This window comes from Rhineura floridana, chromosome 17 (genome assembly GCF_030035675.1).
Source record: "Rhineura floridana isolate rRhiFlo1 chromosome 17, rRhiFlo1.hap2, whole genome shotgun sequence".
Classification (NCBI taxonomy): Eukaryota; Metazoa; Chordata; class Lepidosauria; order Squamata; family Rhineuridae; genus Rhineura; species Rhineura floridana.
The window spans coordinates 23,551,443-23,575,763 of record NC_084496.1 but is presented as its reverse complement, the minus strand read 5'-3'; the positions used below and the strand labels follow the sequence as shown (position 1 = coordinate 23,575,763).

Sequence of the window (24,321 nt, the reverse complement as noted above, 5' to 3'; positions counted from 1 at the left end):
GTCTTTTTTGGGGAGGGGAGACTCACCTCTTTTGCTTAATCTATACTGTTCTGTTTTCGTTTGGAATTGTTTTCTTATTTTTTGAATTGTATAATTATATTGTCGTAACCTGCCCTGCTCACAGTGAAGCGTGGCAAGAAATCTTATAAATAAATAGTTTTTTGTCACAATTGTGTTTCAGGTATTCATACGAGAGCTTGTTAAAAATTTGTTTAATGAAGGTAATGATGCGTACCGTGAAGGCAATTGGGATGGATCGCTGAACAACTATTCAGAAGCTTTAAACATAGCAGATTATGCCAATTCTGAAGGAATTCGTCTCTCTGATGAAATATTAGAGAAACTGCATGTTAATCGCATAGCATGTTATTCAAAAAAGGTAAGCGGTGCGTGGGCACTAGAAGGGTGGGACAGGAATTTTTATATAAGCAAGTGCTGTATTAAGAAGGTGGGTGAATGCTTCAAAGCTTGATCCAGAGCCAGATTTCCACTTTGAAAAGCAGGTAAGGGATGTTTGGTCAGTAGCTTAAGACATCCCCCTGAGGTAACCAGCCAGTTCCATTGCCACCTATGCTTTTTTGATAGCAGAGCAGCAAAACAGGACAGTTGTCGTGGGCCCCGTGGAGAGTTCTTGGCTGAGTGATCAAGAGGAAGAGCACTGGCATCCTAGGGCAGGACCCAGTGGGCTGAAACAGGAGACGGCTTCAGCATTTTAGACAGTGACGGCTCTGCTCCCTTACTGTAGAAGCGCTGTCTGGCAATGAGCCAGCCCGTATCCCACCTCTCAGCCTTGCTTTGTCACTTGTGCCTCCTCCTCCAGTGGAGGAATGGAAAGCTCCACTAGAGACAGTGTCAGAGGGGGATCTGGCTGAAGTACCTCCGCGCCTGTTGCTAGTGACACACCGGCAGATGCGCAGGCAGATAGTGCTAGCTTTTCAACCTGTTTGTAGGAGTGGCCGCAAATGGAAGGCCTACTTAAAGGGTCTCAAGGGGCGTGTCCAATTGCTGCCACAATGTCTTAGCTTGAGTAGTCATGCCTACTTATGCGGTGTAGAGATGCAGCATGCTGTGTTACCTGCAAGCTGATCTGTGAAACGCGCTAAGCTGAGGTTCCATATTAAACATAACGGCGAAGAACACGCCAGTGCGTCGTCTGGATCCAACAGGGTTGACCAGGACAACAGTAACTGAGCTGTTTGTGTGTGAGTCTTACCTGAAGTAGCATACCTTTTCCCTGGATATAATCATACTGAGACTCTAGGCTTTGGGAAAATAAGAAAACGTAGTTTATTACAGGAAATACATACTTGATAGTTAATTAGAAAAGGAGTTCCTAGCTCTAAATTGGAGATGCAAAGAGCTATCTTTGCTCCTTGCTTCTGGAGAGGAAGACAAAAGATGTCTCTTCTCCCAAAGTGAGAGGAAGGAGGAGGAAATGAGATCAGCAACCCTAAGAGTATCAGTTGACATGTGAAGGAAAGTTAGCACAGGTTAGGCCAGAAACACAGTCTAGGAAACTTGGCAGTTCCTCTCTCTGTCCACTTTATCCCCATGTAAATCCACCAAAGTTGAATAGCATTCCAACACTTCCAACATACGTTGCCTCTAGTTTAGCAGAGGCCCCTCACGGGGAGATTTGGCCCAGGACCATCAGGTGCCAGCCACTCTCCTTTAATTAACAAAAAAGATTCTTACTTATTTTGAGCAAAGGTGAGAGTTATAGTCCAGCAACATTGGAAGGCTCCCCCATCCCTGGTTTTTAGAGCATGTTTACCCCACTCTTCAGCCAAAAAGGATCTTGGAGTGGCTTACGTACAGTTACTTAAAATGAGGCTTGTGCTACATAGGATCTCACCCAGAGCTGGTTCGCTTGATTCTAATCTGTGATCCAGCACAGAAATACGGGTTTGACCTCAAGGAAAGCTGTCAAATTCTAGCTTTGTATTTAACTGCTGAGAGTTGGAGATGGAAGGCTTAGCTGCGGTTTCACAGTATGGGACACTACTGGTCTTTCTGGGAACTCTCCAAGATCCAGCATTTCTGTGGTTCATTCCCCTCCCTGGTCTTCCATATGTTAGCACCATGCACATCATCTAGAAATTAGGCTGCAGTATATTAGGTGTGTCTTCACTCCCCCCCCCCAATTGCCTTAGTGAATCTAAGCCTGTTTTTTGTTTTGTTTTGGTTGGTACAGGAGTTATATGATAAAGTTTTAGAAGATTGTGGAATAGTTTTAAAACTGAACGGAAACAATTTCAGAGCTCTGTACCGGAAATCTAAAGCCTTAAAAGAATTGGGAAGATACAAGGAGGCATATGATGCTGTTGCTAAATGTTCCCTTGCGGTGCCACAAGTAAGCAGATTGCGTATCATATTGGCAAATTAACAATGTGTTTAAATGGTCGTTGTCTGTATTGTGCAAATAATGAACCCTGGAATATTATTGCTGGGTGTTGCACTATTAAGGGTGCTTGGGGTCTGTTCGTAGGCTTAGCATAGCAGTAATCTAGTAGACTCTGTGGACTACCAGTGCTGTCCCCTTGGCCTGTGCCATGCGTAAGATGCAATATGTCATTTGACATATACCTCTAGCCCTTCCACGCCTTGCAGAGTTCTGACACAGAGGTTGTGGGCAGAGTCCTGGGAAGGTGCTAGTGGGTAAAGGTGTGGCGTATTTATGGGTTAACACTGTTGCATGAAAATCTTGACAATCTTGCTATGCAGAAGTCCCTTACACTGGATTACCTTTTTTTAAAAACAGGACGAAAGTGTAATAAAACTAACTCAAGAACTTGCTCAGAAACTTGGATTAAAAATAAGGAAAGCCTACGTTAGAGCAAAAGTAAGTAGAAGTAATTTTGCGTATTTGTTTTAAAGGCTTTCTCTTCTATACTGTATTGGTTATTTATGATGGTATGCTTAATTGCAGCCTTCCCCAAACTCTGTTTCTGGAGAAGTATCAAGTAAGGTAAGGTTATGTGCCTTCTGTGTGAAGTGAGTTCTTTTGATGGAATTTGTTTTCCTGTCCCTAAAGTGAAAATGTGACTCTTACTAAGATGTGCGATTCCCTTAATCTTGGAAGTATTTGTGTTAGAGCCAACATTTTCGAGCAGAACAAAAATGATTTTGATTTAAGCTTTTATTTGGTGTAACGTTGTAGAGTAAGTAGGTTTGGAGTTTTTTTAATAGTGTATGTGCCGGGATCTTGGTACAGAATTGTAAACCGGGATTCTCACAATAATTGAGAGTAAAAAGTAATATTAAGGAAAGATGTTTATTGATTGCCTGCACACAGCAAACTTCACATGAATGCCATCAGGATTCTTGAAGGCACATGCGGCCAGCACTTTGCTGAAGCTAAGCAGGGTCAGATCTGGTCAGTGCCTGGATAGGAACCATATGTTAAGCCGTCTTGGGTTTCTATCATGAAAAGAAAGGCGGGGTATAAATAAATAATAACGTTTAAGCATCTGACACTGTTTTTTGAACTTGTCCAAAGCAGCTTCCAACAAATAAAAAGGATGTGTCAATGTTTAGTATGAGCATTAGAAGAAGAGTGTTTGGTTTTTACTTGAGTATTGTCTCAAGCTGTGATAGAGTTCCACAGTCTCCCCCCACCCTCGCTTGAGTTTCTGTAATTGTTTGCCCTGGGTTTCAGGTGTTTTATTAAACTTCTTTTATGACATCTCTCTTAAAAGAAAAATGTCTGCCTGAGGCTTTTGCTGTGCAAACTTCCTGATGACAGATATTTTGCTTGCTTGCAGAGTTCAAATACTTCTATAGAAGATATTGAATCAGGTGAGGCTTCCTGGACTTAATGGGGAAAGTTATACAAAAGAGCAGTTCCACTCTTGTCATTGTCGGATTTATTTTGGCCAGCTCAGACTCAGTGTGGCTGTATTCTAATCTGCTTTTCCCTCCTCCCATGGATCTCCATGGCAGTTAGTCTTGTATTTTCTGCTCTTGGAGATGGCCCATGCCCCCACCCTGGTGGTAGATGGCTATTACGTTGGCTTCCAAGTAGCTAGACCAGCCTTTTTCAACCAGTGTGCCTCCAGATGTTGTTGGACCCCAACTCCCATCAGCCTCAGCCAGCATTGCCAATGGTCAGGAAAGATGGGAGTTGTGGTCCAACAACATCTGGAGGCACACTGGTTGGGAAAGGCTGAGCTAGACAGATTGCTGGTGACTCAAATTGGCTGTCACGTATGATACTTTATTTATCCCTGAATGTACCTGCCGAATGGGAGAGCTCCATCTGGGTGTGTTCCTTGGAGCGGTCAACACGTGTTGCTTGAGTCTCTGCGTTTTCTAAATGCTAGCCAAACTTGTCTGTGAGCCTGGTCACCCAGACAGCATGAGCCTTGCCTCCTTTCTGGGGGAAGGTGTAAGCTTATGTATTTCTTTCACATCCATAAAGACAATAGGCTGATGATTTACTTTTCTTTTTAAAAAACAAGACCTTAGGAATTAGTGTATTCTTAGCTCAGGTGGAGGAACTGAGAAAAATTCTGCAATTTAAACTCTGTTTGTGTTTGATATTTGCCAGCGGCCCATTTTTCTTGAGCACTGGTCAGCTGGCGCACAGAGTGGGGTGTACAGACTCCTTTGTCACACTGACCGAGGGAGTGGGGAAGATGGCTGAGGTTGGGCTGGCCTTTAGTTCTCAAGTCACACCATGCCATGTCGTGAGGTTTTAGAAAGGCGTAGGCAGCGCTGGTGGCTGGTACCCACTGGGCAGAAGGCGGGGAGGCAAACAGTAGGTGGAGCTAGAGTCAATGACAGGGGAAGCCAGCTAATTTTAGTTGTGTCTCCTTCTTCCTCCCTGCTGAGTTCTACAAGGGAACACTGAGATCAAGGAGGAGGAAGCTGACAGCCAGGGCCACCACCACCCGGGCTGGTTGTAAAGAGGATGGCAAGCAGGAGGGGGCTTGTTCAGTGCAGACAAAGGTTGATGGGGCACTCCCCCACTAGCCCTAATGGGCCAGAATCCACCGGTAGGGAGCTTTTTCTGTGCCTCCATTGGGAGGTTTGCCTCGATCCTTGAGAATCCCTATTCTAAGATAACCTCTTTTCCCCAACTGTAATCTGTTTCAGATTTTTCCAACTGGAAGGAAAAGATTCTTTCTTCCTCCTCCCCTTCCAGTTTTACACCTGAGGTGTCAAGTGACCTGTCTCCATTACCAATGGCGTCTCTGATCACCCTTCCAGCAGAGAAGAGTTCGCTCACTACGGCCTCCCTGGCAAATGGAGGATCTTTCCCTATACCTGAAGGCTGTTTAGACTGTGGGGATGGAGATGATATTATTGGAGATGAATTAGATGAATTACTTGATTCAGTTTCTGATTCTGGTGAAAATGTAATGGTGAGTCATTTCATTTTTTCCTTGTAAAAACAATTGAAGCTGTATTGAAACCAGTGGGATTTTCATGCATCGCAGTTTCCAGGACTGCAGCCTTAAGTTGTGATACATAGGCACTAATCTCACTGTATTTTGAGGCTGCTTTATGCATAGGTACTGTTTTAAAGCATGTTGGCAGAAGTGCTGCCAACTCCACATAGTCCTATTGATGTTGTTGCCCTTTATTGAAACGTAATCTTATAAATGTTTGCAAATTTAGGACCTTAGCAATGATAGTCTTGTAAGAGTTCCCAGGTCTGTATTTGATGTCTCTTGGAGCTGGTCTGTGTGTCAGTTTTACCACAGGGATTGACATTCCCCACGTGAAACTGGCTTACATGTAATCCTGTTGTTGGTTGATCTAGCCCGGTATTGCCTTCTCTGACTGGCAGCAGTTCTCTAGAGTCACAGATCTTTCATAGCACCTCCTACTAGGAATCTTTTTAGCAAGTGATTGGCGGGAAGGGTTAGGGTCACCACCCCTGGCATAGGAGCATAGCAATATGTTTTATATGGAGCCAGAGCTTTCTACTCTGATTGGTAGTGGCTCTCCTGGGCCTTGAGTAGAGAAGGGTCTTCCATAGCACCTGTTTACCTGGCTTTTTTAAAAAAAGTCTTGGGCACCTAGGGATCGATCCTAGGACTTCCTGCATGCCAAGCACTTGCTTTGCTACTGAGCTGTGCTCCCTCTGCCCAGTCCTGTAACAAAGCAGAAAAGTTGGCACCGTTCCTGTTGTGAACGTCCTCACTCCCAACAGTGGCAGCCAGCAGAGGCCTGTCCTCGTGAGGAAAGTAATGGTATGTTGACCAGCTCTAATATTAATGTAACACCAGAAGGATTAAAGGAAGAACAACGAGATGACTACAAGTGAAAAATTACCTGGCTGCATTTCATATCAATAGCTTTCTCTCCTCTTTCTAGCCAAGCACGGTTGTCCGAGGAGCCATCCCAACAGCTACCATTGCCCCCAGCATACCTTTCTCTGCCCCTTTGCTTGGGACATTGTCAGTTGGGGCTGGATTTGTTCCTGCAGCCTCTTTTTCGGAAATGTATTCTCAGCCTTTGGTTTCCGGCCTGGACAGCTTTTGTTCCTCTTTAAGTACTTTCTCGATCAGTGATTCTAAAAGAGGTAAGCCAAGGCTTTAATTAAACAAACCCTGTTAGGGGAAGCCTATATAGTCTAAGCGGCCTTCATCCTACTAAGAAATAGACGTCAGTAAGGGCAATGTGCTGTGGGGTCTAATTGGACCAGCGTTCATTGCTTCTAATGTAGCAGAGTGCTTTGCAATATCTTCTTCCTGGCAGGCTTGTAAGGTAGTCGACTGTTGTTGCCATGTGTAGATGGGAACGTAGGAAGCTGCCTTTTACAGAGTTAGACCATTGGTTCATCAAGCTCTGTATTGTCTGCACTGACCGGCAGCGACTCTTTAGGATTTCATGTTGAGGTCTCTCCCAGTCCTACCTGGAGATACCAGGGATTGAAACTGGAACCCTCTGCTTGCTAGGCAGCTGCTCTACCGCTGAGCCACTACCGCTTCCCTTAAAGGAACTGAAGTTGAAAGATGATGGCTTGCATGTAAGGGGCTACATACTGTTTACATAGAGAATGCTGCTGGCCTCAGACCAATGCTTCTTAAATGTGTGATACCTGGTTCCTCTGTGGACTGGGAGGACATTCTGTAAGGGGTGGTGGTGGTGGTAACCCTTTGCAGGATGTCCTCCTGTCTCCAAAGAGCAGGAAAATAGCAAGTTCGGTTTCTGTTCCCATCCCCAATGTGGAGGTGCATGTCATTATTGGACTCATAAAGACACAGATGTATATTTCCTCAGTTGACTGTCCCAGATCTATAGGTAGGGGTCTTACTGGCAACCGCAGGAGAGCCTAATGGATATTCTCTCCCAGTGCCCTGCCTTTCACTGTACCTAATCAGGGACTGTAGCCTCTGAGCAGTGTGGCAATCCTTTCATACTACTTTTATTCCCGTCCGCTGTAGCACAGAATATATCAGATGTTACTGTCCATATATTGCCTGAGAGATGCAGGAGGAGTCATCCTCATTGCAACAGCTTGGAGTGCCGTATGAACCTCATAGAGTGCTGTAATGGTTGAAGGCATAGTCCACCTCGTTGCAGAACACTAGTTTGGAATCCCCACATCAGACTCTTGGTTGTGGTGGTTGGGTTCTGTGCAAGGATGAAGTATGTCTTGCTCATCTGAGCAACTGGCATTGCCTTTTTCATATTGCCTGTATGCGACATGCACGCCAGACCAACTCATGGCTTGATCCCAACAGATATACCCAACTCTATTTCTAGAGATGTCGCATCGGCATTAAACAGTAATTCTCCTCTTCGACTTGTAAGTACCTGAACGAACTTTCCAAATGCTTTGCAGCTCCAATATTGGTCCTTTTGTGTTTTCGGGTTGGTCATTCTCCTTTTATCAAATCTGTGCATGGTTTTTGATTGGGGGGGGGGGAATCCAAAATAAATTTAAAATGGGCTGGGACCATGGAGACACAGGTTCAAAGCCCCACTTAAGATTGAAGATTGCTAGAGTGCTTTGAGCCAGCATCTTTCTCTGTTGCCCCCCCCCCCAGGTTCTTGTGAAGGGTGCATGTGGAGAATCATATATACTGCCTTGAGCTACCTGGAGTAAGGGTGGGATAAAAATGTAGTAATAATGATTAGGAGATTGTTTTTTAAAAACAGTTTTGTTTCTTTTGCCAGATGAATGGGCCTACAAGTTTGTTTGGGTCTGAGAGCTACATTGGGATTTCAAGTCCAGCTCGAAATGACTTTTCTAGTGTGTTTGGCAGTGGACCTGCTAATATACCTGTGTCATCAACATCCACCTTAGTTACAAAAAATCCCCTGGAAAACACGCATGACCTAAGACAGGCTTGCCAGTCGTGCTTTATCAAAAAGGGTAAGGAGCAGCAAGACAATTTGAGTCTAAACTTCAGAGGGGGCAGCTGAATTGACACTATCAGTAATCTATATTGATGCCTTTCTACTCTTTTGAATAGAATAAGGATCAGAATAATTTGGCAAATGGAGATGATGTTTCAACTCCTTCTGCTACGTGTCACCTTTTCTGCTTGCCTTTTTACGGCTCCTTTAGTACCTAAAAGCATCCTTAAAGGACCTGCTGAGTAGACAAATGAATTTAACCACTTCTTTCACTGGAGACCCTGAAGAATGTCACCTTTTCCTTATTTATAATGGTGTAATTTATACCATTCATTTTCAAGATAACTTTATGATCCCAAGCTGGCGAGCAGAGTAGTCATAAACAAAACAAGCACAAATTTAATTATAGCTTAGCTGGGTTTTCGAAATATGGAACACCATTAGTCCTTCTGCGATCATAAGAGCTCTCCTAGATCCAGCATTTTTGTGATTCATTCCCCTCCCTGGTCTTCCATATGCTAGCACCCTTGATGGGAATTGTAGTCCAGCAACACCTGGAGGGCACCACACTAGGAAGGCTGGAAAATGGGTTCCAAAACGATTTTCAAAGTAGATGGGTTGGTGCAGAACTGTGCATGTTTCTCACTGAGCTCTAAGGAAACATAATGTATTGAGAACTGCTTAAACCACAAAACTTAAAAGTTTTCTCTCCTTGTTGAAACCAAAATTATACTTGGGGATAATGGCTGCCATAGACTGAGAACCTCTGCTGCATAAACACCATGGAAATGAATACGCTCTGTGGAAAAGCATGGCTGTTGATAAAGTTCTTCAAGTATATGCATGCACGTTAAGGGGATTAGCTGAACTGAGGCTGGTCATGTGCCTGTTTGTCAAGAATACACATTTGTACAACTAATGGCTCTGAAAGAGAAAGCAGGCTTTTTAACCTCCTCCCCATTTTCTTTTAGGCCCGAAAGTATTGGATTATACTTACCTTCCCAATCTAGAGCACATGTGTAAGAAGGATATATTAATAGGTAGAATAAAGAACTCTGAAGATAAATCATGGAAAAAAATTAGGCCAAGGCCAACGAAAACACAGTATGTGGGACCATATTATATATGTAAAGGTAAGGATTCTAATTCTTGGATACATGCACTTTCTGAAGTATCCATGTGGATAGCAGCATTTCCTCTGTCATTCTTGCAACAACTCCCCTGTGAAGTGGTGCGGTATCCCCACTTCTCAGATGAGGAACCAAGGCTAGGAGCTAACAGATTGCCTACAGCCACTCTCATTTGGTATCTGCATCGTATACATTTCTTTGGGCAGCTAAAGAAAAGGTGGTTTACCACCTTCTGGCTGCTTCTGAACTTAGGTATGGGGGGCACATGTGGTCAGGTGGGGGTGGGAATTCAGGTGTGACATCCAACCATTTGGTGAGGAGACCTTTGTTCTGTTCTAAAAGAAAATGTGGAGCTGGCATGGTATCGCTGAATGGATGCAGGAAAGACAGAAACAAATTCTGTGTCTTTGACTCCATCCAGTAGTTCAGAATGAAACAAAGGCTGTACAGCTGTGAATGAGGAAGAAGGAATTGGTCAAATCTGTAGAAAAAGGCTTTCCAAGTTCACTTTAATGTCCTGTCCTATTCTAGATGTTGCTGCTGAAGAGGAGTGTAGATATCCTGGCCACTGTACCTTTGCTTATTGCCAAGAGGAAATAGATGTGTGGACTCTGGAACGCAAAGGGGCCTTCAGTCGTGAAGCACTCTTTGAAGGCAGTGGAGAGATCAGCTTGACTGTGTCCCGACTCCTTCAAGAACATCATGGACAGTTCATGTTTCTTTGTGAGGTGCATATCTACAATTCTAGAGAAGAACCATGTAAAGCAGTTTTATGTTGCTACATGAACAATTCTGCTAGGTCAGCAGCGAGGGACCTCCCTGTTAGCTCAGGCCAGCATGGCTCAATTGTCGGAAATGAGGGGAATGTAGGTCTGGAGGGCCAAATGTCTTTCATTCTTTAAAGAAGTCCTCTGGATATTTAAAATGGCTCCCTCCTTGTTCCGTTGCCCTGTTTTGTTTCCAGACTGAGAGGCCAACTACCTGAGTTGGAGGGAACCAGGCAAAAGTTGCATTGTGTACTCTCCTGATCAGGGATCCAGCCAGCCAAGCCTTCTTGGGTGGCTTTAGAAGCCAACTTGGATGGCTTTAAAAGAGGTTTAGACAAATTCATGGAGAACATGGCTATCCATGGCTACTACCCAGAGCTTGGAAAAGTTACTTTTTTAAAACTACAACTCCCATCAGCCCCAGCCAGCACGGCCACTGGATTGGGCTGATGGGAGTTGTTGTTCAAAAAAGTAACTTTTCCAAGCTCTGCTGCTACCACGATGGCGCCCTCCACTATCAGAAGCAATGTGCCTCTGAATGCCAGTTGTTAGAAATTGCAGGAGGGGAGAGTGCGGTTGCACTTGGGTCCTGCTTTCGGGCTTCCCATAGGCCACTGTGGGAATAGGATGCTGCATTAGATGGGCCATTGGCCTGCTGCAGCAGGGCTCGTCTTACGTTCTTACTTTCAGTGGCATTCCAGGAGCTCAAGCTGCCCAGTCCAATGTGTCCCTCCCCTCTTCTGTTTGTTGCCCAATAGCACTCTTCTGTTCAGCATGCTCAATCCTCATTGGGCTGGTTTTTTGTCTACTTAGCTTGTTGGGTTGTAAAAACATACTCTGTACTTCTGCAAGCTTCAGGGGTTCCCCAGAAACTGCTCATGTCTTTCTTGTTTCTCAATAGCCCCATGCTGGCTTCAGTCTTGTTGGTATGTTCTACCTGAGTTTGCTATTAGGAGGTGTGATGATATCAAATTTATTTATTTTATTTATTTAAAATATTTCTGTCCCGCCCTTCTACCCTACAATAGGTCACTCAGGGCAGCTACAATAAAATAGCACACATATATAGTAAAATACTACAAATGAGTGTATTTTTCTTGTTCTAAAGTACTTTGGTTTTGTATTTCAGAAATGTTTTGAGCATAAGCCAAGAATAATAAGCAAAAATAAGGATAACGCCTCTTACTGTTCTCACCCTGCTATGCATGACTTTGAAGACAACAAGTATGTCCATAATCTCTATATCTTGTATTTCCTGAAATTTAAAATACCTCTGTGTTTCATATATCTATCTACACGCATACTGTGTGCATATCTGTGTTCTAGTTTTCCTTAACTGTTAAAGAAATTCTGTGGGCTGTAGCTCAGTGCTTTGCATGCAAAAGGTCCCTGGTATCTCCAGGTTGGAGCTCGGAAAGATTCTCTGCCTGAAACTGGAGAGCAGCTGCCAGTCAGTGTTCACAGTACTGAGCTAGATGGACCAATTGTCTGACTATAGGCATATATAGAGTCCTATATAATTCCTGTTTTTCTGTCTGTGTCTTCCTCTTCGTCTAGATTGTTTCAACAACACAAGTATGAAGGAGGTGTTGAAAAGGTTTATTTTTACATGGCAGTGAGGCAAATGGGTTGAATTCAGTAGCTGTTGTGGGCCTGCTGCTTTTCCTTATGTAGGCATATCGCTGCACGGTGCTGTTAAAAAATGGACGTGTTTATACACCAAATTTGATTTTTATTTTGATGGCGGATTAATTCTAACTGACTCGGTGTTTGGCTTGTGATCCTTTTTTAACATCCTGGAGAAACTTGAGCTTTCATTAGATTCAATGGGAACTGGTGATTTCTGTCAGCTGTACAGGTGGGTTGTAGTATGGGGGGGGTCAGATAGCTGGTGATGAGGAGAGTTGCTGCCCAGTTAGTACTGGGCTAGTTGGGCAAAATAGCCTGACCCGATTCCTGTGTTTCTGGCTCATAGAATCATAGTTGGAAGGGGCCTATAAGGTCATGGAGTCCAACCCCCTGCTCAATGCAGGAATCCAGGTTAAAGCATTCCTGACAGGTGGTTGTCCAGCTGCCTCTTGAATGCCTCCAGGGTTGGAGAGTCCACCACCTCCCTAGGTCATTGGTTCCATTGTTGTACCACTCCTAACAGTCAGGAAGTTTTCCTGATGTTCAGCCGAAATCTGGCTGCCTGTAACTTGAGCCCACTATTCTGTGTCCTGCACTCTGGGATGATCGAGAAGAGATCCTGGCCCTCTTCTGTGTGGCAACCTTTCAAGGACTTGAAGTGCTTTCATATCTCCCCTTAGTCTTCTCAAGGCTAAACATGCCCAGTTCTTTCAGTGTGTCCTCAAAGGGCTTTGTTTCCAGTCCCCTCCTTGTTGCCCTCTTCTGAACCTGTTCCAGTTTTTCTGCATCCTTCTTAAAGTGTGGTGCCCAGAACTGGACACAGTACTCAAGATGAGGCCTTACCAGTGCTGAATACAGGGGAACCAATACTTAACATGATTTGGAAACTATACTTCTGTCAATGCAGCCTAAAATAGCATTTACTCTTTTTGCAGCCACATTACATTGTTGGCTCATATTCAGCTTGTGATCAACAACAATCCCAAGATCCTTCTCACACGTAGTATTGCTGAGCCAAGTATCCCCCTTCTTATAACTGTGCATTTGGTTTCTTTTTCTTGTACTTATCCCTGTTAAATTTCATTCTGTGGTTTTCAGCCCAATGCTCCAGCCTATCAAGATCCTGTTGAATTTTGTTTCTGTTTTCTAAGGTATTAGCAATCCCTCCCAATTTTGTATCATCTGCAAATTTGATAAGCATTCCTTGCACCGCCTCATCTAAGTCATTACCAAAAATGTTGAAGAGCAGTGGACCCAGGACCAAGCCCTGCGGAACCCCACTCATTACTGCCCCTCAGTTTGAGAAGGAACCATTGATAAGCACTCTTTGAGTACGATTCTGGAGCCAACTGTGAATCCATCCGATTAGTTGTTCCATCCAGCCTACATTTAGCTAGTTTGGTAATCAGAATATCACGGGGCACTTTGTCAAAAGCTTTGCTGAAGTTGAGATATATTATGTCCACAGCATTCCCACAGTCTACCAGGGAGATTACCCAGTCAAAAAAAGAGATAAGATTAGTCTGATAGGATTTGTTCTTGATAAATCCATGTTGGCTTCTAGTAATCATTGCATTTGTTTCAAGGTGCTTACAGATTGACTGCTCCAGAATTTTCCCAGGGATCGATGTGAGGCTGACTGGTCTGTAGTTCCCTGGTTCCTCCTTTTTGCCGTTTTTAAAGATAGGGACAACATCAGCCTTCCTCCAGTCATCTGGCACTTCACCCATCCTCCATGATTTCGCAAAGACAGTAGTTCTGAGAGTTCATCAGCCAGTTCCTTTAATACTCTAGAATGCAGTTCATCTGGCCCTGTCGATTTGAACTCATTCAAAGTGATTAGGCGTTCCTTGACCATTCCTTGACCATTTATCTACCAGTTTTAAGCTACAATCCTGCCCCTTCAACTTCACATTTGCCAGGAGGATCATAGACCCTCTTTGGGGGGAAGACTGAGCACTTCTGCCTTTTCTTTGTCATCTGTTATCATTTGGCCATCCTCACGGAGCTGTCCCTTTGTCTTTTCAGGTACATCCATAGTAAGAAAGCTTTTTTAATGCTTTTGGCATCTCTCACTAACCTCAGCTCATTTTCAGCTTTAGCCTTCCTGATGCCATTCCTGTAATTCAGTGGTACCTGTTTGTACTCTTCCTTTGTGGCCTGGCCTTCTTCCCACTCCCTGTGTTACACTCAATTCTGAGGTTCGTACCGCTGGATGAGATCCCAATACTCAAACAACGCAAGACTCAAGGTTTCAAACCAAAGCTTTATTACGTTTGCAAACGGAGACTCACAGGCAGCTCTTGCCAGTCCAGTGAGGTCTGAAGTTACAGTTCTCACAAGCATAGATATATTCTTGTATCACTAGGCAGATTGCACAAAGCACACAGGTGGGAGTCTTGTCTTGGCCTGGTATAGTTACGCACAGCACCACAAGATGATACAAAATATGCGAGTCTTACTTGTTGTTCCAGTGTCGGCCTTCATCCCTTAACCCTTGCATGTCAGACAACTTAACATTGGCTTTTACTAAAGATCTTGCGTGTAACACCTGTATGCGTCCTTTTTTTGTTTTCAGGCCATCTCTAAGCTTTCTGTGAAGCCACATTGGCTTCTACTGCTGTCTTCTCCCTTTTTTCCTTGATGGAATTGTTTGCCATTATGCTTTCAGAATTTCCTTTTTCAGAAACTCCCACCTATCTTGGACTCCTTTTCTCATTAGGGTCACTTGTCACGGAACACTGGGAGGAAAGGTGGGGTATAAATAAACAAACAAATAAATAAACCAACCAACCCATTGTTCTGAATTTATTTAAATTGGCTTTCCTGAAGTCCAGGGTATGCGTATGGCTACCCTCAGCTTTTGCTTCCTTTAAAATCAAGAACTCTCCCCCACACTTCCCGTAACTGCCACTTCATCCACCAAGTCATCACTATTGGTTAGAATCAAGTCAGGGATAGCTGATCCTCTAGCTGCTTCCTCCACTTTCTGTAGGAGAAAGTTATCTTCAACACAAGTCAGGAATTTCTTAGAGGGGCCGTGTTTGACAGAATTTGTCTCCCAACAGATATCAGGGTGATTAAAGGCCCCCATTGCAAATGATACAATAGAACTGCAATAGTATAGTTTCTCAGAGACTGAGTTACAAACAAGGAGATCTCCATTTGGACAATCTGCTTTGCCGTAACCACACTAGATGGCCTTAAACAAGCTATTGGGGTTCATAGCTCTTGTGGACATATACAAAGTTCTGAACAACTTGAGTCCAGGGTACCTTAAGGACTGCCTGACCCCTTATCTCCCAGCTCGATCACTGATATTATCCAAAGGAGCACTGCTAATTGTCCCTTACATTAGAGATTCAGCTGGCCTAAACTACATTTAGTGTTGCTGGTTCTATGCGGTGGAACACTCTCTCAACAGAGATTTGTCAGGAATCTTTGCTTTCAGGGGATGACTTTCAGGTGTCTCCTGAGGACTTTTTTATGCCAAAAAGCCTATGCAGCTGTTTAAAATTTTCTTGAGTGGCCAGTCATTGTAATAGTTTTGTACTGCTTTTAATGTTTTTACATTTCACATTGCTGCATACCGTCCTGATACTTAAATACTTTTATAAATATAAATAAATCATCCTCTCAGTCTCAACACCCCATCTCTGTAATAGACAAACACTAAGTAGTATTAACTGCTGTAGTGTGCCTATGTATTGCTGACTTGCAGCCAATTTTGTAAAGTTCAGTTTGGATAAGGTGATAGGTTTCGCAGGTTCTGCAGCATCGCAAGAGAAGAGCGTGGTATAGAAGGAAGAGTTCAGACTGTAGAATGCTGCCAACAGTCTTCTGATTGTTTAAAGTAGAGCATGTAAAGCTATTTTCTAGTGAAGATGTATTATATATATCTGTTGTCTAAGCACAGGCTTCTTGAAGCAGCTTTTCAAAAAAAATTCCTTTACTGACACTCCACCTTTTTTTTTAAACAACTAGGTGCCTTGTCCACATTTTGGAGGAAACAACAGTAAAGTATTCAAAGATACGACCTTTTCATGTTCATTGTCAGCTAGACTTGTGCAGGCATGAAGTTCGTTATGGCTGTTCACGGGATGACGAGTGTTTCTATGCCCATAGCCTTGTAGAGCTCAAAGTGTGGATAATGCAGAGTAAGACAGGTACGTCTAGTGCACTAATGGGTACTAAAATGCCTCTGTGTAGGGACAGTGTATTTTTTATAATCCCAGAATTATTGCAGCCTGTCTTTGGAACTAGAGAGAGGCCTTCCCGCTCAGACTCCCGGGGGATGTAAAACGTGACACAACTTCATGACAATCAGAGCTGGCACCAGGCATGACTAGACCCTTGGGCACCAGCTTGCCCCGGGTCCCTAGCCCAACCCCTCCATACAAGTTGTGTGGGGCTAATAAGCCTGCCCATGCATCCCACCTACCTCTCCTGTCCCTGTGAATGACATGTGTGTTGAGCGTGCATGCCCAACATCAGGCAAGATGGTGTGTGTGGGGGTGTCAGCCCCTTAGGGAAGCCCCCATCGCCATCTTGGTTGATGGCAGGCATGCGCACACATCATTTACAAGGGCAGGAGAGGTAGGTGGGACATGCATGCGGGCTTATTGAAGGCTATGTGCTGTCTGTTTTGGAGGGGTGCCTGGGAGCTCCCTCTCCATGAACTGTGGCAGTGTTGGAAGCTGAAGCTGCCACGGATTGTGGAAGGGGACTGCTACTCTCCTATCCTAAGGAGGGGCCCTTCAGGGGCCCTCGGCCAGGGCCTGACCTGGCCACCCTCTGACGCTGGCCCTGACGACAATGACAACAGTTCCATAGCAGCTACATCCCTTAAATGGATGTTTGTGAAACATAATTGCTTTTAAAACAAGAAGTACGTAAGACTACAGCTGAATGTCAAGAAGACTAAAGTAATGACAACAGAAGAATTATGTAACATAAAAGTTGATAATGGGGACATTGAACTTGTCAAGGATTATCAATACCTTGACACAGTCATTAACCAAAATGGAGACAATAGTCAAGAAATCAGAAGGAAGTTATAGGACTGGGGAGCGTAGCTATGAGAGAACTAGAAAAGGTCCTCAAGTACAAAGATGTATTGCTGAACACCAAAGTCAGGATCATTCAGGTCATGGTATTCCTGGTCTCTATGTATGGATGTGAAAGTTGGACAATGAAAAAAGTGGATAAGAGGAAAAATCCACTCATTTGAAATGTGGTGTTGGAGGAGAGCTTTGCAGATACCATGGACCGCAAGAAAGACAAATAATTGGGTGTTAGAACAAATTAAACCCAAACTATCACTAGAAGCTAAAATGATGAAACTGAGGTTTTCATACTTTTTAATGAGAAGACATGATTCACTAGAAAAGCTAATGATGTTGGGAAAAACAGAAGGGAGTAGAAAAAGAGGAACAAGAGATGGATTGATTCCATAAAGGAAGCCACAGACCTGAACGTGCAAGGTCTGAACTGGGTGGTTTACAACAAATGCTATTGGAGTTTGCTGATTCATAGGGTTGCCATAAGTCATAATCGACTTGAAGGCACGTAACACACACATGCAAGAGCCTTATGATGGCCTTATGTGCTTTTTAGTAGTTATGCTTTTGGCATTTTTTAGGATGCAGTCCTGTGCATGGTTACCTGGGAGGAAGCCCCACTGAACGTAGAGGGACTTGCTTCAGAATAAACATGCATAGGCTTGTGCTACTAGTCAGAAAGGTTTCCTGATTCATGAAGATTCTAGTGGCACAAATCCAAACAGCCATTTTCTTGCCATGACCCCACTAACGCTGGTGACGTTTGAAAATATACTTGCTAGTTTTCAGATCGCCTTGATAGTTCTGAAGACTAAACTTTCTCCAAACGATCGTTACTTGAGTGCAAAAGTTGTCTTAAAACGATTCAGTCTTTTACAAAGTCAACCTCTATGTAGAATCAGCTTCCTGTTTTTGTGAATGAGCTGTTACTGCAGTCCTATGGAACTGGTAGTAAAGGCCATTGAAAATAATGGGATTTAGTAATAAATGTGTGTAGGATTGCTCTGGCAACATATTTATATATATTTATATTTAAAACTTTAAAAAAATGTTAACTACCAATATTGAAATATTCATAAAATATCAGTATCTGTACTGCTTGTGCAATGGTTAGCAGCATCACAATTGCCTAAAATGCATGTCTCCCTCACCTCAGGTATTTCTCATGAGGCTGTTGTTCAAGAATCAAAAAAATATCGGCAGAATATGGAGTCTAATGCACTTGGAACACAGGTATTTTCTCCAGATTGCCTCATGCAGCAACCAGCATATGGCTTGCAAAACAACAAAAGATTGTAGCTCAGTAGTAGCTCACCTGAGAGCCAGTGTGGTGTAGTGGTTAAAGTGTTGGACTACGACCTGGGAGACCAGGGTTCGAATCCCCACACAGCCATGAAGCTCACTAGGTGACCTTGGGCCAGTCACTGCCTCTCAGCCTCAGAGGAAGGCAGTGGTAAATCACCTCTCAATACCGCTTACCATGAAAACCCTGTTCATGGGGTCGCCATAAGTCGGGGTCGACTTGAAGGCAGTCCATTTTCATTTCAGTAGCTCACCTACTTTGCATGCAAAAGGTCTCCGGTTCAATCCCGTGTGCTGCTAATTTAAAAAAAGGATCAGATAGCAGGAACTGGAGAAAGATCCTTCTCTGCCTGACATCGTGGAGATCCACGGCTGCCCAGAGTTGACTATACTGGGATAGATGGGCAGATCTCATAAACTAAGTAGGCAGCTTCCAATTACGGGGAAGAGCCATAGCTGCGTGGTAGAGCAACTGCTTTGCATGCATAAGGTCCCTCTTTCAATCCCCAACATCTTTGGGTAGGGCTGGGAACATCCCCTGTCTGAACCCTAGAATACTGCTGCCAGTGTGTGTAGACAGTAGAGCTAGATGGACCTAATAGCCTAATTCAGCACAAGGCAGCTTTCTATGTGTTTTATGTTTCTGTGTAATATGATTGGCTAAGTGTTGCATTGCTCCACAACACCTTGAACTCCAGAGTCCTTCAGCAGAAAGAAAGGTGGTGGATCCTACAGTTATCTGAGGCATCAACTTCTAGCTGCTGCTACTCCTTGCCATGCCTGTCAAGCGTTGCTTTTGGGCTGTGGAATTTCTTTCCTAATGTTGACGCTTGATAGACAAAAATACACTGAAGTTTATTATCCATGTCAGAGCAGCCCATGCATCTTCCCCATGCATCTATTGGGCCTCTAAGCCAGCCTTTCCCAACCAGTGTGCCTCCAGATGTTGTTGGACAGCAACTCCCATCAGCCTTAGCCAGCATTGCCAATGGCCAGGAAAGATGGGAATTGTAGTACAGCAGCATCTGGAGGCACACTGGTTGGGAAAGGCTGCTCTAAGGCTATAAGTGAACCAGTAGTGTTGCCGGCCAGCTCCAGTGAGGTAATCTCTGGCTTAGCCCTTGTTTGGGCCTTAAGATCGATCCTCTGTTCTAAACTTGCAGGATCTCTGTGCCTTACTGTGTGGTGGTCTGAAAGAAAAGATTCAGATGTGCCTTTTTGGAAGCGTTAAAGCTTGTCACTTCTTGCGTCTCAGGTTGAGGAAAGCTGCACCAAGGCAGATTTTTTAAAAAAATTAATCCATTCAGTTGCAAATAAGCTAGCCAATAGGATTTAATACACTGGACTTCTACGTTGTATTGTTAGCCATGCCTAGGAAACTCCCCATAGTTTGAAAAACCCCAGTTCAAAGTCCTCTTTCCCCAAACAAACCTGCCCAGACCTTGAGATTGTCATCTGAGGCCCCTTCTCTGCGTGCCACCCACTGAGGGAGTTCCGAAGGGTGGCAACAATAGAAAGGGTCTTTTCTACAGTAGCTCCCTGTCTATGAAGTGCTGTCTTTATGGAGGTCTGCCTAGTGTCAATTTACTCATCGTTTCAACACCAGGCAAAGATGTTTTTGTTTTCCCAGGCATTTCAGCAGCACGAGTGATTGGATGTTTTTATTCTGGTTATGTTTTTTAAATGTTACAAGTATTTTTATTTTACTTGCATTGTAAATTGCTTCAGGGCATTTTGTAGTGGGAAGCGCTATATAAATTTAATAAACCTCTTGAGAGTACAGGCTGGATCCTGTTTTATAATTTATGTTCTGAGGTAAAATGTTAACATCAATAATTTCAATAAAAGTTGATCACAACAGTTCACCCATCCGGATTCAAATACAGAACCTCACTTAATCCAGGTAATTTATTAACTGCCTTGAACGGAACTGATTATTTAATGTAGTAGGAGCAAACTCCTAGTCTTGTAGCAGCAAATGGGTCTAGTCTGTTTACTTATTTAAAATACTTTTGGAGAAAAAAATCCAAAGCCGCTTCTAAGAAATAACGACAATAGCAATAGATTGTAAAAAGAACAAGCAGACGGCAGAAAAAATTAAATTACAGTAAAAAAAATTTTTAGATCTTAAAAGGAAAGTCAATAAAATCAACTGTCAGAATCCAATAGGAAGACGTAAAGGTCTTAATATGTTGTCAGAACGATAAAATTGTTGGTGCCTGCAGGAGAGGCATTCTGTAAATGGAGCACCACCACTGAAAAGACAGTCTCCTTGGTTGCCCCTTGTTTAATCTCCCCTGGTGGAGGCACTTAGAGAAGTAGCTGCTAAGTTTTAGGCGGGTTCATATTGGGGAAAAAAGGGTATTTTATGCCTATTTCCTTTATTTGTGAATACTTAGGGGATGTGGAACTGTTACTGCAAACCTAACCTCTCTTGTTCTTGGTTTTGTTTCAAGACTCTCAGCAACCAAGTGAAGCACGGCTCCCTGAATTTGAAAATGAAGTTTGTGTGTGCTCAGTGCTGGAGAAATGGCCAAGTTAGTGAGCCAGACAAAAACAAAAAATACTGTAGCGCAAAAGCAAGGCACCCGTAAGTCATGTGACTTGCAAAGTTACTCTTTTGGATGTTTGTTGGAATGCTCTTAGGATGGGGGACCATTAGCTTGGGAATGATATCTTTTAGGTGGAATTTTCTTTTCCCTTGTTACAAAGTGTGACAGTGATGCTCTCCTCACTAGTTAAAAATATCCCAGTTGTCTGCTAGGCTTGAGTGTGGCTAATCTTATTAAAACTGTAAAATAGAGACTCGGTTCACATGTAACACCAAGCCAAACCATGAACTTGTAACCAAGGTTTGTTCTTTACAGCTTGTGCTTTGTCTAGAGTGAAGTAGACCTTGAGCCCGGGTTCAGATTACATGCTAAGCCAAACCATGGCTCGTTTCACAGCAGCAGCAAGACCAAAGTAGGAGCAAAACTCCTTTAATGTGTCAGAGAACCCACATGTTTGTGCTAAGCCATAGTTTGGCTTAGTGACTCAGTTTGCATGTGTTATGTTCTGAAAGTATAAATTTAGGGGTTTTATTTGCCTTCTGGTCTTGTAAGGCCAATAATGGCAGCTACAAGGTTGGAAGAAAATCCACTGGTACAAATGGAATATCAGTTGCCCAACCGTTCTCTCTTTGTTTCAAGATTTTTTCTTTGAGGAAGTGATAAAAAAATGTCACTAAGTGTTCTCATTTATGTGGGGTGTTCTTGCTACCCACCCTAAGCAAATCCATGTTTTACTATTTTTTTATTGGGTGCTTCCAGACAGACTGATCTTTTTGTGTGTGTGTGTGTTTGAATCTGGGCTTTTCTGCAGACAAGGCGTGTGCTCTTCCTCCAAGATATCCCTATTCTTCAAAGTAGTTCTTCAAACAAGTGCTATTTAGAAGTTGAACGATAGTTATGTAAAATAAAAAGTACAGGTAGTTGGCCCATAAGAAAAAATCCTTTTAGTGCCGTAGTGGGTAAGCTTTTGAGTTTCCAAGAACACTTCGTGATGCTAGATGGTAAATAAAATGGTTGGCAGGTGGGGAGGAGAGAGGAAAAAACTTGGCTGATGGAATCTACATCTGGTCTCTAGACTGTAGTCTACATCTAGACCATGGACTCTACATCTGGTCACAGTCTCAAGATGGAATTTTGGAGGAGGTAGGAGACACTCAAATGAAACTCTGTTAGATATCATCTGCATAGAACACAGAGCACACAGGTTCTTTGTTTTGTGCCAGTGGTGTCCCCCCCCCCCGAAACAGGTTGGCATTGCATGGGCCATGAGCGTAGAAATTTCTTTAGTGGGAGTGTGGGCATCTTGACAAATGCTTTTCTCACTGAAAGGGACCTTGAGAGTGTTTGATCCCATGAGCATGTTGTGCAATGCTTGATGTAAACAAGTAAGGCATATAGCAACTACTCAGGTCTAAAATTCTGGCATGAGTTTCCTTCTGGCACAGGCATGCTGTGCAACTTCAGCAGTCATTTCCCTGATTAGCCTTGTCCTTTTTCAGGTGGACCAAAGATCGCCGAGTGATGCTGGTAATGTCGAACGAGCGTAAGAAGTGGAATACAATTCGTCCACTTCCCACAAAGAAGCAAGTGCCTTTGCAGTTTGATGTAAGCATGTCTTTAAAATCATGGTTTGGGTTTCCCCACCTGTGCTCCTAATGGTGCTAGTGTAAGTTTTTTGGGCACAGAAAACCTAGTTACTTGTGGGAATATTTAATCTTGTAATTTTACATTTAAAACATTTCACAACTGTGTACGTTTTTTAAAAAATTAACTGCTGGAATTGGCAGGGCATTCTGGTAACTTGCATCCTGTCTTTTCTCCAAGAAGCTCAGGATGATGAACAAAGAGTTGGTGTGTGTGTGTGTGTGGGGGGGGTGTCATCTTATATTTACAACCACCCTGTGAAGTTGATGACTGGTGCCAGTTTATTCTAGTCATCTTTATGGCTGAGTGGATACTTGAATCCAGGTCTCCTCAAAGCCCTAATACTCTAACCCAGGGTGGGGAATTCTTCCTTTCCCCCCACCCCTGGTCAATCACCTGACATGATTATGACATCAGGTGACACCTTAAAAGAGGCTTTTGAAGTCTGTTTGCAAGTGATTTCAATACACACTGTTTGGAGTTCAAAATGATGGCAGCCACACCCTTACCTGCCTCACATCTGATGTCACATATGGCATCAGGGGTGCGGCAGCTGGGTGTGGTTTGGGGAAAATGGCCTCGCTAGCCAAATCACAACCGCTGCCGGGCCTAATTATTCCAGCAGGCTGGAGGTTTCACACCTCTGCTCTAAACCCTTCACTACACTGGCTGTCTTTAGAATGGACTGGAAGATTCCAGACATGGCTTCAGGTCAAGGTTGCTCTGCTGATCCTTCAAAATCAGTAAAAGAGATGGGCACAGTCCTGCAGACACAAGTGTTGCTCCAAACCACTATGTGATTTGGCAAGAGGGGGGCTAAAGAGGGAAGGGATCCCTGACTCTTACGATGTTTTCAAACAGTTCTGCCATGTGTTTTCTTTTTAGAGTTTTTATTGTCTTATATTGCATTGTATTGTAGTTTTTGATTGTATTGTACACTTGCTTTCATTTTCATGTATACATGCTATATGTTGGTGCGCATGGAATGCGGGACTGTGGTTGTCGTGTAGACCTGAATTGGATGAGTGGATGTTTGTATGACTGTATGTTGTGAGTGTGCGTGTATTTTTATTTTATTTTAATTTTATTTTATTATGTGCCTGGGCGGGAGGATAGGGTATTGGGAGGGGGGACCAGAGGGGGCCCCTGTTAGCGTAGTGACGGGTAATGGGAGATATGGTGATGTGAGGAGGACATGCCAGTTGAGGGGAACTCGGCCCAGACAATTGGTGGCTGTACCGTGTTCTGGTCCTCCCCACATCCACAGGATTGCTGGTAGTTCTATCAGCCAGCTCTCGGATCTCCAGTTGCTGCTGCTTAATGCCAGATCGGTAAATAATAAAGTTTCCCTCATCCATGATTTAATTGTGGATGAGGCGGCCGATCTGGCATTTATTACCGAGACCTGGGTGAGCGATCTGGGAGGCATTAATCTTTCCCAGCTGTGCCCACCTGGGTACTTGGTTCAGCATCTGGGTAGATCCGAGGGTCGGGGAGGGGGAATCGCTGTGGTCTATAGAAGTTCCATCCCTCTTGTTAGGCACCCTATCCAGGTAGCTAATGGTCTGGAGTGTCTTCATATTACGTTGGGTCAGCGAGACAGACTGGGAATACTGCTGGTGTACCGTCCACCCTGCTGCCCAACAGCCTCCCTAACTGAGCTGACGGAGGTGGTCTCGGGTTTGGTGTTGCGATCCCCCAAATTTATGGTATTGGGGGATCTCAACATTCATGCCGAGGCCGCTTTGTCTGGGGCGGCTCAGGACTTCATGGCCTTCATGACAGCCATGGGGCTGTCTCAATTTGTTACTGGCCCTACGCATATTTCGGGGCACACTCTAGACTTAATTTTTGCTACTGGAGCAGGGGATGGTGATCTGGGAGTGAGGGATTTTACATCTATTCCTCTGTCATGGACAGA

General features: G+C 43.8%; 1 protein-coding gene across 4 annotated transcripts in view; it reads left to right on the top strand.

Moving 5' to 3' along the window:
- Window positions 1-24,321, top strand: part of ZC3H7A (zinc finger CCCH-type containing 7A) — a 42,940-nt gene that overhangs the window by 10,651 nt on the left and 7,968 nt on the right. For 3 of the 4 annotated variants that reach the window (XM_061600237.1, XM_061600238.1, XM_061600234.1), the window contains exons 4-19: window positions 182-379; window positions 2,195-2,353; window positions 2,762-2,842; window positions 2,930-2,968; window positions 3,765-3,798; window positions 5,098-5,366; window positions 6,325-6,532; window positions 7,698-7,762; window positions 8,134-8,332; window positions 9,288-9,449; window positions 9,978-10,174; window positions 11,343-11,437; window positions 15,827-16,008; window positions 18,059-18,135; window positions 20,661-20,794; window positions 22,256-22,361. In XM_061600237.1, coding sequence (XP_061456221.1) covers window positions 182-379; window positions 2,195-2,353; window positions 2,762-2,842; window positions 2,930-2,968; window positions 3,765-3,798; window positions 5,098-5,366; window positions 6,325-6,532; window positions 7,698-7,762; window positions 8,134-8,332; window positions 9,288-9,449; window positions 9,978-10,174; window positions 11,343-11,437; window positions 15,827-16,008; window positions 18,059-18,135; window positions 20,661-20,794; window positions 22,256-22,361 — 2,205 coding nt within the window. The remainder of the gene's footprint in view (window positions 1-181; window positions 380-2,194; window positions 2,354-2,761; window positions 2,843-2,929; window positions 2,969-3,764; window positions 3,799-5,097; window positions 5,367-6,324; window positions 6,533-7,697; window positions 7,763-8,133; window positions 8,333-9,287; window positions 9,450-9,977; window positions 10,175-11,342; window positions 11,438-15,826; window positions 16,009-18,058; window positions 18,136-20,660; window positions 20,795-22,255; window positions 22,362-24,321) is intronic. The other variant, XM_061600236.1, reaches the window with a different exon arrangement.